At 45.7% G+C, this 16,581-nt stretch overlaps 1 protein-coding gene across 1 annotated transcript in view; it reads left to right on the top strand.

Moving 5' to 3' along the window:
• LOC137562744 (intercellular adhesion molecule 5-like) overlaps positions 1–16,581 on the top strand; it is a 98,664-nt gene that overhangs the window by 65,681 nt on the left and 16,402 nt on the right. Inside the window, exons 4-5 of the mRNA XM_068274392.1 lie at positions 2,653–2,910; positions 5,270–5,530. Coding sequence (XP_068130493.1) covers positions 2,653–2,910; positions 5,270–5,530 — 519 coding nt within the window. The remainder of the gene's footprint in view (positions 1–2,652; positions 2,911–5,269; positions 5,531–16,581) is intronic.

The raw sequence follows: 16,581 nt of genomic DNA, 5'->3' as shown, positions 1-16,581 counted from the left end.
ACATTTGACCCTTAGTGGCCACCTTAAGGTGTGTGAACTCTAAAAAAATTAACTTACATTCCATATTTGCATTGAACAGCACAAGTCACATGGCCACCGCTGATTCCTATTGGTTCAAAATCCAGAGTCCTGAGAGTTCTGGGAAGGGAGGCATGGAGCATGTGCTGCTCACTATTCCTCTTAGTCAGACTGTTAGAGGACACATGGCAAGTCTACTGCTCTAACTCCCTTCTGTAGGTGTCAATGGAGGAGCATGGTGTAGGCAGCAGGAAGCGAAGTTTGGACTGAGCATCTGTGTCTGCAAAGGAGAGTTGGCTTGTCATTACAGTGTACCCATGGCAACGTGACATGAGATAAGTGTATGTACAGTGCAAAACATATTAATAACCTGGCTGTTTTTCTTTTTTTTATTTTACTGCCTGAAATAGTTAATTTTCAGGCATGCAAGTAACAGCTTCTCTCTTGTTGGTACCTTGTACCTCATTAGGAATATAGTAAACCTCACTGGTAAGTAAATTACAGCCATAAAAGTTTCCCTGGCAGAGTACTAATTCTGAGGGCAGTGGGGGAATAGAACAAGGTCAATAGTTCATGTGTTTTAACTCTGGGACACATAATAAACTACTATTGAGAAGAGACAATAAAACATTCAATCTACTTTATAAACGTTTTGCAAACATTTTAGGAGTAGGAGGATAAATACATCTGTTTATCTCGTCAGTTTATTTTCACCTCAGGTTCATTCTAAAGCAGGGGTGTCAAACTCATACACAAAGTGGGCCAAAATTGCACGCTGGGGCCTAGTCGCGGGCCAAAATTGTACACTGGGGCCTAGTTGCGGGCCAAAATTGCACACTGGGGCCTAGTCGCGAGCTCAATGTTTAGTGGCCACCTCCCTCCCTTATACAGTTCCCTGGTTCCTAGAGGCATCTACCCTCCACTATACAGTTCCCTGGTGTCTAGAGGCCTCCACTCTTCCCTCTACAGTTCCCTGGTGTCTAGTGCTTTCCCCCCTACTCCCCCGTATAGCTTCACTGGTGGTCTAGAGTGGGCCAAACATAATGCAAAGTGGGTAAACCACTTGAGGGCCAAATTTAATGGCTCCGAGGGCCAGATTTGGCCCGCGGGCCGGAGTTTGACATGTGTGCTCTAAAGGCAGGGCCGGCCCGCTCATGAGGCGGGGTGAAACTTTTGCCTCAGGCGGCACATTTCTAGGGGCGGCATCCGCCCGTCGGTGGGTGCGGGGAGCCGGCCACCGAGCTGGAGGGGTAGCGGGCAGGACGGGGGTATTGACGTCACTTCCTGCAACGCCGTCCACTTACAATACAGTGGGCGGTGTGTACATGAGCTGGGAGGCTGTCCAGCATCATTATATAAATCTTTTTCAGGGAATGTCTTTATAAAGAATAAAGGCCATGCTGAGAATCCCCCACGAAGAGATGGACTAACCCAAAACCTGTCGGGGAATGTCAGATTTCTACTACCTACTGTAACTGACAGCGACATCGAAGAAAAGTCATTTATGGCTCATTTTACTCTGGAAAAAATGTACTTCTCATTTGTATGTGTTTGAAATTTTAAGATTTTCAAGACAGTTCCTCTTTAAGGAAGAACAGAGGGAGTCACATGACTTCTGATGTTTGATGACATTTTTCAGAGTGTTACACACAGCTATTGGTAGTTTACTGGGAGGCTCTAATTTTATTCATTTCTAACTTTAAGTCTTGGTTCCCACTAGTTTCCAGCAGTGCAGCAAAATTGAGCAAATGGATCCAATGCAGACCTATAGGTCTGCTTCTACTTGCATTTAAAAACAGATACGTTTTCTGTGTTGCAGTAAACAGAACACAAAGTTCCGACTTGCTGCATTTTTCCAGAACAGCAGATGCATTTTCCTAGTAGAAACCAGTAGAGTAGGGATCACCATAGTAGCCATAATGGTTGCTATAAGGGCTTGTCACCACGGGGGGCCCGGCTTGCGGGTCAATATTGGGGTCCGCAGCATGCTGTGTCCCTCCCAGATTGCAGAGTTGCTCTGTAGCGGGAGCATAGAGAAGTTATTCTTCTCTCCACTGACGATCTATCTTCTCCAGGCATCCTTGTCTGTATGATTACAGCGCCCTTTAGAGGACCCCCAGGTTATTTACAGTATACTAAGGGGGCTACCTATAGAGGGTTCCCCCAGCCTACCTATTCTGAGGCCCCACTGGCTACCTATACTAAGGGGGCTACCTATACTGCTGGGGTCCCTCTGCTTACCCACACTTGGTGTCCTCTGGCTAACTATACTGAGGGGGCTACGTTTGACATCTATATAGGGGTCATCACTGGCTAGAGGTCATCACTGGCTACCTATACTGGGGTCAGCAGCAGGTACTACTGCTGGCTACCTAAAATTGGCAAGTAGGGGACACAAATGTGCCTTATAACTTTTTTTTGGGGGGGGGCTACACCTCTGATGAAAACATTCCCGAAACACAACAAGAAATTGGAGCAGAGCGGACACTGAACTGGTACGCTCCTCTCTGAGCCAAATGGATCGTCACAAATGGGAACCAAACCTTAGACAATGACAGCACCCGAGTATGGCGAGTCCTTCATCCAACCTAAAGTCATTTGTTTTACTACTTTTCTTCAATTACTCTCTTTCAGATAAGCCTAAAATATCCAGCATAACTGTAAATCCCCCTTTACACGACATAAGAGACCACGTGAATCTAACTTGTGAAGCTGATGGCCTCCCCAATCCAACATACAGCTGGAAAACCCCATCATCCGATGTACAGTTCTCACCTAATAACCAAACAATAACAATCCAGAGTCTACAACAGGAGCACATAGGCCGCTACGAATGTACGGTGCAGAACCCGCATGGGACAGACACGCTGGAACAAACACTGGATCTAGCAGGTAAGCTTCCACCTTTCTGAGGGTAAGGTATGGCAGACATGTAAAGTTGAGTTTGGCACACCATGGAGTTCATTTAGTAGTAGTCATCAGTGACATACATGCAAAAATGATGCCAGGAAATTTGGCTGCTGGGTGAAGCTGAAAAATGGCTCATCCTGCTCCTGCAAAAGTCCTGACGGTGCAAATTACTATTCCCCCTCTAGGCCGCCATGGACTCAGAGGAAATCAAAATATTTTACACTGTACAAGATTTGTCTCTTAATCCGTGGAGGTTTCCCTTCCAGACATATCGGTGAAAAATCATTAGGACTTTTTTGAGGAAGGCACTCAGAATATGCCCAGGTAACAGGGGAGGACTGGGACCCTTTGGCCTGGAGGGAAAACAAAAAACTAGAGCCCTGTTTTCATGGCAGCCCAAGCCCAAATGACATCACACACGTGTCCCATGTCCTATATGCTGCTAGTCAAATGGGGCGCCAATGCAGAAATACAGCAAGGACACTCGATGGACAGTGTGACAGGTAAAGTATAAATGCCCAGGCACCGAGGGGGCACATAATATATTTTGAGGGACAACAGTCAGGTTTTCCGTTGCGTTCTCCGTTTGTCAATATCGCACTTGACTGACCACGTCAGCCCAAGATTTCCCAGTATCTCAGATCGATATTTTCAACCAATTTCCACCTGAAATCAGTCAAATCTTCAATTGGGCATGCTTGTAGCAGCACAGATTTTCATCTGATTCGATAATAATTATCAAAACGGTTGGCGGCTCAGCTGTCCAGTTTAGAGATGTATGGCCACTTTAATTCCCCAAGGCTCATCCCCCACGGCTCATCCCCCACACACACATTTATGTCCTCCTCTTCACCACCCCCTCTTCCATCTCTGATATCCCCCCCTCCCCCCTTTACCAGACCACCATCTCCATCAGTCGGGCAACACATCTTTACTAACCTCCCTACTGGCATCATGATCTCTGCCCTGCTAATTCCTGAAGTTACGGCATCCCTCCTCCCATCACTGTTGTCAACTGTCCCGACCCGTCCCAACCCCTTCTCAACATCCATGCCTTGCTTACCTGATTTTTATTGGTTGTCAGCCACATACATTCTCAGTACTGACTGGTGGAAAAGCCAATATGATTCAATCATACTGAAAGAATCTGTCAGTAAAAATTGATCTTCACTCGGCTCCTATCAGGCTGGAGGTTTCAGGCCATCTCCACCAGGACCTCACGACACAGGAACAGCTTCTTCCCCTCAGCTGTTAACTCTCTGAACTCTCTTCACGCACTCCCACTCATTAGGCCGCTCTTTCCCATGTTTCAACCGACAATCATAGTTACATAGTTATTTGGGTTGAAAAAAGACATACGTCCATCGAGTTCAACCAGAAAACAAAGTACAACACCAGTCTGCTCCCTAAAATATCCCTGTTGATCCAGAGGAAGGCGAAAAAACTCTTACAAGGCATGGTCCTATTAGCCCCAAAAGGGAAAAACCCATGGTCCTATTAGCCCCAGAAGGGAAAAAATTCCTTCCCTACTCCAGATGGCAATTAGATAAAATCCCTTGATCAACACTACTGGGCAATACCTAGTAATTATAGCCATGGATGTCTTTCAACGCAAGTAAAGTATCTAAGCCCCCCTTAAATGCAGATATAGAATTTGCCATAACTACTTCCTGTGGCAATGCATTCCACATCTTAATCACTCTTACTGTAAAGAACCCTTTCCTAAATAAATGGCTAAAACGTTTTTCCTCCATGAGCAGATCATGTCCTCTAGTCCTTTGTGAAGGCCTAGCCTAGGGACGAAAAGCTCATCCGCCAAGCTATTATATTGCCCTCTGATGTATTTATACATGTTAATTAGATCCCCTCTAAGGCATCTTTTCTCTAGACTAAATAAACCCAGTTTATCTAACCTTTCTTGGTAAGTGAGACCTTCCATCCCACGTATCAATTTAGTTGCTCATCTCTGCACCTGCTCTAAAACTGCAATATCTTTCCTGTAATGTAGTGCCCAGAACCATCATGTTTGCACTGCTGCACACTGTACATAGTCAAATTGCTGTGTTTGTGATTTATGCTACTATGCCATCTCTGTCGTGCTTAGTGAAGTAAAATGATTCTGATTCTAATGTCTGAAAGAGGTATAAGAGCAATAGCATCACGTTTATTTTAATGATTGAGATTCTTCCCATCCATCAGAAGTGAGAGCTTCAATGGCTTATTTGCGATGTACTGTCTCAATTTCTCACTCTAATGAAAACAGTATTTGAAAAAAGCTTACACTGAAAACGAACTGCTGACTGTATGATTTATTTTTATATTTTGTATTTTTCTTCTCTAGTGAAGCCAAGGATAACACGTTTCGATGTTCAGCCAGCCTCACCAGTGCTGGAAGATACAAATGTAACAATAACTTGCGAAGCTAGTGGATTTCCCCTTCCTGTTTTAAAACTGGACACTCCATCACCCAGTGTGGAAACATCTCCAAATCACAGTATAGTCAGAATATGGAAGGTGAAGAAGATACATGTGGGAGAGTACCGCTGCCAGGCTCAGAATAAGCATGGGACAGACACACAGAGCCAGCAACTCACTCTGGCAGGTAATCAAAACTTTCTTTACAGTCTTTTATCCCTAAATGCCTTTACTTGGATTTATTAAATAACCCTACCTGTGTTTAACCACTTGACCACTGAGGGGTTTTTCCCCTTTAGGACCAGAACAATTTTCACCTTTCAGCGCTCCTCCCTTTCTTTTGCCAATAAATTAATCACTACTAATCACAACAAAATAATCCATATCTTATTGGGGGGTTTTTTGCTACCAATTAGGCTTTCTTTTGGGTGGTACATTTTGCTAAGAATTATTTTATTCTAAATGCATTTTAATGGGAGCAATAAGAAAAAAATGGGAAAAAAACATTATTTCTCAGTTTTCAGCCATTATAGTTTTAAAATAAAACGTTCTACTGTAGATAAAAGTCAATCCTTTTTTTTGCCCATCTATCCCAGTTATTGCAATGTTGTATAGCGCCAATATTTTATTTTGAATTAAAAGTGCATTTTTTTGAGTTTTGCATCTATCACTAATTACAAGCCCATCATTTAAAATTAACAGTAATATACCCTCTTGACATACATATTAAAAAGGTTCAGTCCCTAAGGTAACTATTTATGTATTTTTTTCATTGTCTTTTTTTTACGCCCCTCCAAAAATTTGGGGAACTATGGGAGAGTGTGGAAGGGAAAGATTTAATTTTAAATGTAGACCACTATTAGATTGTTCAAATGCTCACACCAAACTCTTTAAAGGATACCTTAACACAACATAAAATTACTCCTCCAGTACAGTACAACCCCCGAACGTACTTCTTGGTCGGGGTGGTTTCGGCTGACTGTGGCTGCCCAGTGACACGCGTTCTTGTTCGAGCGCCCACGGCCAGGAGTGATCTGCGCAGGCGCACTACATAGTTGTGACATCACAACTACGTAGTGGGCCTGCGCAGAGCACTCGTGGGCGGGCGAACAAGGACGCGTGTCACCATGCCTGCGCAGTCCAGCCACAATGAGGAGAGCCCACTACACATGCCTGCTCCCCCCCATTTTTAATTTTATGTTCTGCTAGGGTATCCTAAGGTTTACTCTGGCCTTTATATACCAGTGGTGGCTGGTTTGGGTAGGATTTCTTCATGTAAAACTTTGGTACCTTGTACCTTCTGGCCTAAAAGCCTTCAGACTTCAAAGCAGCATCAGCAGTTATTCTGAGAGAATGATGGCCAATAAATTACAGACATGTACAGATGGTGGTATCTCCTGGTGGTTCCACAACCATAAATGGTGATCAAAGGTTAGCACATTTCAGCAAGTTGCTCGGCTAAAGGTATCAGCAGCAAGAGAAAAGCGTCCGGGCACCAATGGATTGCAGAAAACACCTTTATTCCATCCTCAGTACAAAGATTAAAAGTTCGATGTTATAGCCTAACAGTCTGTTTCGCAAAGTCTAGCTCTACTTCCTCAGAGGCAAGAAAATTACATCTTTAAACATCACAGCAACACTTAAAATAGGCTCCGAGAATCCGCCAAATTATCAATAAGAACTGGGTCGAAGTGTCAAATAGTGCCAATGTGGGGTCCAAACTACATGAAAATCCCATGGTGACATTTAGAAGGGCCAAGACTATTGGAGACGTATTGGTCAGAAGTGAGTACAGGGAGGTGAGGGAGGTGGATTGGCTAACTAAAATGAGACCAAAGGGAAATTTTCGGTGTCACAATTGTAGCCACTGCCACCAATTTCTCCCTGGCAAGTCACTTGTTTTGGGTGGTCATGAGATTATTATCAAAGAGCTTCTCCACTGTAAATCTATGTTTGTAGTATATGTTGTACTATGCCCATGTAGGCGCTATTATATTGGAAAAACTACTAGACCCATGGGTGCGAAATTCCAGGAACACTACAATTCGATTAAAACTGGGAAGGGTGCTGGTCGCTTGATTGCTCACATCAGAGAAGTACATGGAGGCAATGCTGATTGCCTTCGTTTTTGTGGATTAAAAACAGTTCAAATACCCTCAAGAGGGGGATGTAGAGATAAATGTTTGTGGAGGGAGGAGGCTAGATTGATCTCTTTGACAGATGCTTGTGGGAGGGTGGGACTTAACGAACGTAATGAACTTTGGTGTTTTTTGGATAAGCATTGAACGAGTATAGGCTGTGGGCTTTCACCGAACCTCTTATTGTTTTCAATTCCTTCTCTTTCTATCCTTACTTCCTCCTGCTGGCTTTTTCTTTTCTTCTCTTTCTTCCCTCCTTTCCCCTTCTTCTCTCTGGTTTCCTTATATACTTTTCTTCCTTATTTTCCTTTTCCCTTGGTCCGGTGATCTCCCCCAGCCTTGATGACCCTTTAGGCCCATAAGCAATTGTACGTTATTGTATGACATAACTCCACTCTCTCTACCTACTGCCTTTAAAATGCTTACTCTATATGTAATTGGTTAAATTCTAATCAGATGCTCTTATGCTCTATAAGTCTGTACTCTAATTGCTTGCTGTATAATAACTTGGTTTTAATTTTCTTTTTTTCTTCTTATATATTTTATAGGCTAGCACACCAGGACGGGTTGCCTGGACAACCAGACGCCCGTCAAGCCACTCCCCGCTGATACTGCGGCTAAGAGTGACACTACGGGCTTAGTAAGATGGGATCCCCCTCCGACACGCCTCTAGTGGGCGGGGTTGTCTTATGGCGGCGGCTCGGGGCAGCGTCCCTTGACGTGTGCTCGGCTGGGAGGAGCGATTTTTGATGTGGCGTACTCCACGGCGGGTTGCCCTGACTACAGGACGCCCGCCGTGTTACTCCTCCCTGATACTGCGGCCTTTTACTACGCAATCCGCGTAGTTCCGGTTTTGGTCACGGAATCCCCTATGACGTACCCGGAAGGGGCGGGGCTTTTATGGCGGCGGCTCGGGATGGCGTCTTCACGCTCATTCGGCTGGGGGGAGTGACATCTGGAGTGGTAAGCCTATTTTAAGTGTTGCTGTGATGTTTAAAGATGTAATTTTCTTGCCTCTGAGGAAGCAGAGCTAGACTTTGCGAAACAGACTGTTAGGCTATAACATCGAACTTTTAATCTTTGTACTGAGGATGGAATAAAGGTGTTTTCTGCAATCCATTGGTGCCCGGACGCTTTTCTCTTGCTGCTGATACATTGGATCTTCAATCTGGAGGCACAGTGGGTACACCGTCCCCTCAGTGGTCAACCATTATCTAGTGCCAGTCCGCTCTTTTGCCCTTCTTTTTCATTTACGCTCGGCTAAAGGTGCCCAGCCAGGAGACAGATCTCTTTCTGATTGAATCTGATCGGAGAGAGATCTGTTGTGTTGGCTGCCCAAATGGCACAATGAACCGTCGTTGCTGGCACAATGCTGACGGCTGCTGGCATAATGATTTCTGCTACTGGCACAATTGTGACTGCTGCCTAACTTTTGTGAAGATGCTTCTCTATGCAGCTGCTAAAATGCCCTCCAGAGGAAGCCACATCCTTTCTATACAAAGGGCATGGACTTCCTCCACTCACCATGCAGCCTGTAGTCCACCTCTCCCCCTGCTCCTCCTCCTCAACCCCTTTGTTGGCCAGAACTACAATAAGACTACAAAAAATGGCCACCGGAGTTGGCATTAAAAGACACATTTTTCCGTTTTTACCGGAAGCCACTTTTTGTAGTTTTATTGTAATTACAATAAGACTACTGAGAGCAGAGGGAGGGTCAGAGCAGCGGCACATACCTGAGGGTTGGGATCCGCTGGTCTAAATCAATCACCATTTTTTTCCAGCACTGCCTTAACTCTCTTGGGCATGGAGCTCACTAGAGCTTCTCAAGTTGCCACTGGAGTCTTCTTCCACTCCTTTGTAGCGAAGCTGGTGGATGTTAGAGACCTAAAGCTCCTCCACCTTCCTGCGTAATGCTACTTTCATTAAAGGACCATTATTGTGAAACCACTGTAAACTTTAAAATACATGTAAACACATACAAATAAGATGTATGTTTCTTCCATAGTAAAATAAGCCATAAATTACTTTTCTCCTATGTTGCTGTAACTTTACTGTAGGCAGTGGCGGCTCCAGGAAATTTTTTTAGGGGGTGCTATGCAGGTGCTGGACCAATTTCCGGGGGAGCTGACGACCTGCGGCGCGCGAAGCGCGCCGCGCCAAAAATGGGTGTGGCCACAACCTGCGGCGCGCGAAGCGCGCCGCGGCGAAAAAATGGGCGTGGTCATGACCGGATGAGGGCGGGGCTAACTGTAATTTAAAGTGAACCCAGGGTGAGAGTGATATGGTGGCTGCCATATTTATTTCCTTTTAAACAATACTAGTTGCCTGGCAGCCCTGCTGATCTATTTGGCTGTAGTAGTGAACTGAATTACACCAGAAACAAGCCATGCAGCTAATCTTGTCAGTTCTGACAATATTGTCAGAAACCCCTGACCTGCTGCATGCTTGTTCAGGGTCTATGGTTGAAAGAATAAGAGGCAGAGGACCAGCACGGCAGCCAGGCAACTGGTATTGCTTAAAGGGAGATAAATATGGCAGCCTCAATATTATTCTCACCTCGGGTTCCCTTTAAAAGTGCAACGCAAAGACAGAGGGCCCAAGTTTTGGTGACCCTTTTCCCTGAAAATTCACATAATTGTGCAGGTTTTCTCAAGAAAATACACGTAATGTGAGCAGATTTTAACAAAAAACACGTCCAATGACCCCAATATGCACAATCGTTATCAGATATGGCCCCAATATGCACAATCGTTATCAGATATGGCCCCAATATGCACAATCGTTATCAGATATGGCCCCAATATGCACAATCGTTATCAGATATAGCCCCAATATGCACAATCGGTAGCAGATATGACCCCAATATGCACAATCCGTGGCAGATATGACCCCAATATGCACAATCCGTGGCAGATATGACCCCAATATGCACAATCCGTGGCAGATATGACCCCAATATGCACAATCCGTGGCAGATATGACCCCAATATGCACAATCCGTAGCAGATATGACCCCAATATGCACAATCCGCATCACCTGAAAAAGAAAAGAAAAACCCATTTACTCACCTACAGCCAGAAGACCTTCTTTCCCGACCTCCCGTCCCGAGTCCCGACCTCATTGTGGCGCGCAGCGCCCGCGCGCCCACGATCCTCTTCCTTCCCGACGTCACGACGAGACTTCCTGCCTGCATGCAGAGAGCAGGGCTACGGGAAAATGGCCGCCCGAAGTCTGCAGAACAGGGCTCCGGGCGGCCATCTTACCGTAGCCCTGCCTGCTGCTCCGTGCTGCCGGTGTGTGAACTGACTTGGCGTCTTTTAGACGCCTGAAGTCAGTTCACTCCAGGGGGTGCTTTGGGGGTGCTTGGACAATTCTAGGGGGTGCTCGAGCACCCCCAAGCACCCCCCTGGCGCCGCCACTGACTGTAGGTACAGGAAATCTGACCGAACCGACAGGTTTTTGACTAGTCCATCTCTTCTTCATGGGGTAATCTCAGAATTGAATTTATTATTTACAAAAGCACCACCTGGAAAAAATCTATACAAAGATGCTGGCCATCCTCCCTACCTGTTTGCACACTATCCTGGCAGTTCGACTGAGCAACTGCTGTTCACTAGTGCTTTTGAAAGTAAAGAAAATCCTGAGAATGCCTCATGAGGAGATGGGCTACTCCAAAACCTGTCAGATTTCTGCTACCTACTGTAAGTGACAGTAACCTGGGGAGAAATATACTTTTTATTTATGTGTTTTCAACTACTTTACATTTTACAATTGTTTGCAATAGTGGTCCTGTAACAAAAAGAAAGCAATCCTCACCAGCTAACCAGCTAACTATAAGTATACAGTATAATTGTCTTTCATTGACCTGCCTGCTGTGCTCTGGAACTGCCCATGCAACACCAGGGACGGATCTAGACCAAGTTGCGCCTGGGGCAAAGTCAGGTTTTGGCGCCTAAATGTCAGGTTTTGGCGCCTAAACTGCCATTCCCTATCCAAATTTTGCCGCCTTTTTAAGAATTGAACAAACTGCACCTGGGGCAAGAGACCCGCCTGCCCCCCCCCCCCCCCTCCCCCGATCCGTCCCTGTGCAACACACTGGAATAACATTCTCATGAGTAGAAGAGATTAGGTTGCACAGAAAAAAGAGCATCCCGACATCCGCTCATGTGTCCCCGGCATGGCCCCAGACATGTACTTCCTATCCCTGGCATCGCATGGGTCAGTGCAGTAAATTTAAAGGAATGCTTAAGTCATCCCAAAAAAAGGAGTTTTACTCACCTGGGGCTTCTATCAGCCCCCTGCTGCCATTTTGTGGCTTCGTACTCTCGATCAGATGCTCCTGTCCCCAGCCAGCAGCCACTTCCGTTTTCGGCGACAGGCCTTGGAATGCGAGTGATTCTTCACGTTCCTGGTTGCAATAGCACCCTCTATACTGCTATTGTGGCCAGGAACACAAAGAATCAGATGTGTGGCCAGGCCTGTTGGGCCTGTCGCCGAAATCGGAAGTGGCTGCCGGCGGCAGGGACAGATCTAGACCAAGTTGCGCATGGGGCAAGGTCAGGTTTTGGCGCCTAAAGGTCAGGTTTTGGCGCCTAAATGTCAGGTTTTGGCGCCTAAACTGCCATTCCCCATCCAAATTTTGCTGCCTTTTTAAGAATTCAGCAAACTGTGCCTGGGGCAAGAGACCCACCTGCCCCCCCCCCCCCCCCTTAGATCCATCCCTGGCCGGCGGCGGACCGGAGCAGCAGTGAGTGACCCAGTGAGTGGCACAGGATGGCTGCAGGGGGCTGGTAGAAGCCCCAGGTGAGTAAAACTCATTTTTTTGGGATGACTTAAGTGTCACTATAAAGAATACCTGTGTTCTTTAAAATGAAAGAGATTGGATAATTATCTCGGGCAGGGGCAGCCTCTGGATCCTAATGAGGCTTCCCTGACCTTTCTCAGTCACCCTGATCCAGTGCTGCAAGCCATGGAAAAACCTAAACAATAGCATAGTAATTTGCTGCTGCACACAGGTGCACTACTGGCTTCCTGCTCGGTCACCTGTGAGAATAGCCAAGCCCAATCGGGTTTGCTCTACTACGCAGGTGCAGACGGCTCGCGCCGGTGCAGTAGAGGGACCTTGATCAGGCTCAGCTATTTCTGCCGGAGCCCAAGCGGAAGGCCCTAGTGCGACTAGCCACTAGTTTTGGGGGAGCTAAAACTGGATGCCCTCTGAGGAGGAAGAGGGAAGCCTGCTTGTGCAAGGGGTGGAGCTACAGCATCTGAGCTGGCACTGCCTCCAACACACACACCTCCCTCCCCCCTTCTCCCGCCCACGTCACTGATGCTGGGACACCTCCTCCCTCTAGTTAAAGGAAGTACAAACCAACCAGATCACCGCTGCCAGTCCTTTTTCCTGATCACCTACGTCCCTCCAGCACCCTGTAAAATTTGGTTCTAAGGGATGTGGGTGATTGGGAAAAAATAGTGGAAAGAGTTAACCTAAACCTGTGGATAGAAAACTTGACATTCACCTCCACAGTGAGTGTCCTGACTCCTCTTCTCTCTACAAAGACCCTTTTCTCCATGGTGCAGCAGAAGATCTTAAAGGATATCCGAGTCAAACAAATGTGCCCAAAAAGAGTATATACCGTACATACATCCAATGTGGAATTCACAACAGGATAGCTTCCTCCGTTTTCCCCCCACAAGGCTCGTTTTCCCAGCAGTTAGTCCTGAACTAGTCACCGTCCACAAGTGGTCTGGGACCTCTGAACCAGCAGATCACACTTGGATGCCACTCTGGCCACACCTTCATGATCGCAGTGCACATGCTTATAGCACTAAGCGATTAGCAGGGGATTCTCGCTAAACGGTAGGGCTTTTTAAAGCGATAGTGCTATTTTACCCTATGGCAATGATCTCACTGCCGCAATTGGTGCCGATCGCGGGTGTTTTGCGATTAGCGCCAATCGCAAAATGCATTACATGCAGCATTTTTCCCGCGATTCTGGAGAGATCAGGGTATAGTGATTAATAAAGCGATAATCGCTATCTCTCTGAATCGTGGAAATGTCCAGTGATTTTACCACGCTAATCGTGGTAAAATCACTCACACAAAATGCTAGTGCTGAGCGCTAGAGTTTTGCGCCTTTCAGATGTGAATGGGGCCATAGCAGTGCATGTGATGCTGGGAGCGTGGTTAGAACAGCATCCAAGCACGAACTGGGCATGAACAAGTCAAGAATACAAGGTTCAGATGTGGTTGGCGACTAGTCTGGGGCTGATTGCTGGAAAATCAAGCCTTGCAGGGGGAAAGTGATCCTCGTATGGATACCATATAGGGTTGCCACCTTTTGGGGGGGAAAATACCGGCTTGGGGGTGTGGCCTGTGGGGGTGTGGCCTAAAGTGGGTGTGGTCTTTTACGCCCTATTTTTTTTCAAAATTGCACAAGATGACTACCAAAACTGAACAAGAACAGTAAGAGGAGGGCATGATTACAACAGATTATGGTTGATAATAGGCATAACATTAAAATATAGAGACCTATCCATGGTATCCCTTAGATGGGACTCCCAGCCAGTGAAAAGAAGTTAAAAGGTCCTATCTATTGTACAGGCAGCCATTATTGTTGCGTACAGTGGAGCCAGCCAGCACAGAGACCGGGCACATGTGCAGCTCCCAAAGGCCGCAAGAACTGTCAGCTGCCAACTCCTCCCCCTACCCCAGCCTGTGCGAGTGAATAACACAGCCAGGGGGCGCGGTAACACTCGCTGGTGATTGGCTGGAATTGATGCCAATCTTAGAAGAGGGGTGAAAGGCAGGGGTGTTGCTAGGATCCCAGGAGATCCGGGCACCAGGCAGGAAGAACCAGCGGAAAAAATGGGTGTGGTAATTCAGAGAGTGGGCGTGGCCAAATGTACATAAACTTAGCAGCCTGTAACCTAAAGATGAAGGGCCTGTCCAGCAAAATGTTGGACGGAGCCCCTATCCTTTAATTAGATAGTTTACTATCAGTATAGGCGTAGAGTAAAGATGCATACACACATTCAATTTTGATTGGTCAATCACTGACCAATTTTACCACCCCCATGTAGTATGAGAGCCAACAGACTTTATATACAGTACTATGAACAGAGCTGAGCTCTCATAATACCTAGAAGTAGTAAAATTGGCTAATCAAAATTGTATGTGTGAATCAGGCGTTACAGCTAATGCTGTACATACAATTCTGCTGGTTTACAATCAGTACATGCACAGAGTAACAGATTATACTGTACATACTGGAGGTAGCAGAGATCAGCACACACTGCAGCTAGTTTACTATCAGTACAGGCACAGAGTAACAGCTTATACTGTACACACTGGAGGTAGCAGAGATCAGCACACACTGCAGCTAGTTTACAATCAGTACAGACACAGAGTAACAGATTATACTGTACATACTGGAGGTAGAAGAGATCAGCACACACTGCAGCTAGTTTACTATCAGTACAGGCACAGAGTAACAGCTTATACTGTACACACTGGAGGTAGCAGAGATCAGCACACACTGCAGCTAGTTTACTATCAGTACAGGCACAGAGTAACAGCTTATACTGTACATACTGGAGGCAGCAGAGATCAGCAGCACACACTGCAGCTAGTTTACTATCAGTACAGGCACAGAGTATCATCTTATACTGTACATACTGGAGGTAGCAGAGATCAGCACACACTGCAGCTAGTTTACTATCAGTACAGGCACAGAGCAACAGCTTATACTGTACATACTGGAGGTAGCAGAGATCAGCACACACTGCAGCTAGTTTACTCTCAGTACAGACACAGAGTAATAGCTTATACTGTACATACTGGAAGTAGCAGAGGTTAGAACACACTGCAGCTAGTTTACTATCAGTACAGGCACAGAGTAACCGCTTACACTGTACATACTGGAGGCAGCAAAGATCAGGCAACACTTCAGTGAGTTTATTATCAGTACAGGCACAGAGTATAAGCTTTCGCAGGGGCTATATCACTTCTTTGGATGGGGCAAATCAAATTCAGAAAGGTAAACTTACCCGTCTTGATTACCTTAATCAATCAACTATTCTAGTGGCAGGTTGGTAGTGATTGGTCGATTCACATGAGAGGCTTGTGGTGATCAGTAGATTCTAGTTAAAGGTAGATATGAATGAATATATTTTAGTGGAAAGCAGGTAGTGATAGGCAGGCAGCAGGAGACAAGTGACAGTAGTAATGCTGGATGCACACCATGCATGTCTGTCACCCACTACTTGTTAGCATCTTCTCATTCTCAATTTTTTGGCAGATTTACCTGCCAGATCGATTATTTCCAGCATGTCTGATCTGAGGATCGATTTTTTTGAGCCATTTTCAGATAGATTTCAATAGAAACGAAAAGAAATCGATCAGAAAATTGCTCAAAAAAATTGATTGATGCTCAGATCGGACATGCTGTAAATAATCGATCTGGCAGGTAAATCTGCCAAAAAATTGTATGGTGTGGATCCAGCATGAGAAGATGCTAACAAGTAGTGGGTGACAGACATACAGTAGGTGCTAGGGGCAGTGGGAGCTAAGTAACAAAATGCAGTGGGGGAAAAAGTCTAGGACATATGGTACACTATAATACAGATTACATTGTGGTCTCCTCTGAGGACAGTCAGTGACATGACTATGTACTCTGTAATGTGCTGCAGGAGATGTCAGTGCTATATAAATACATAATAATAATATGGTAGGACATTAGACTATGACTATGGTAGGATTAGAGTGTGAGCCCCTGTGAGGACAGTCAGTGACATGACTATGTACTCTGTAATGTGCTGCAGGAGATGTCAGTGCTATATAAATACATAATAATAATATGGTAGGACATTAGACTATGACTATGGTAGGATTAGAGTGTGAGCTCCTCTGAGGACAGTCAGTGACATGACTATGTACTCTGTAATGTGCTGCAGGAGATGTCAGTGCTATATAAATACATAATAATAATATGGTAGGACATTAGACTATGACTATGGTAGGATTAGAGTGTGAGCTCCTCTGAGGACAGTCAGTGACATGACTATGTACTCTGTAATGTACTGCAGAAGATGTCAGTGCTA

This window comes from Hyperolius riggenbachi, chromosome 3, assembly GCF_040937935.1.
Source record: "Hyperolius riggenbachi isolate aHypRig1 chromosome 3, aHypRig1.pri, whole genome shotgun sequence".
In the NCBI taxonomy this organism is placed as follows: domain Eukaryota; kingdom Metazoa; phylum Chordata; class Amphibia; order Anura; family Hyperoliidae; genus Hyperolius; species Hyperolius riggenbachi.
This window is presented reverse-complemented; position numbering and strand designations above follow the sequence as displayed.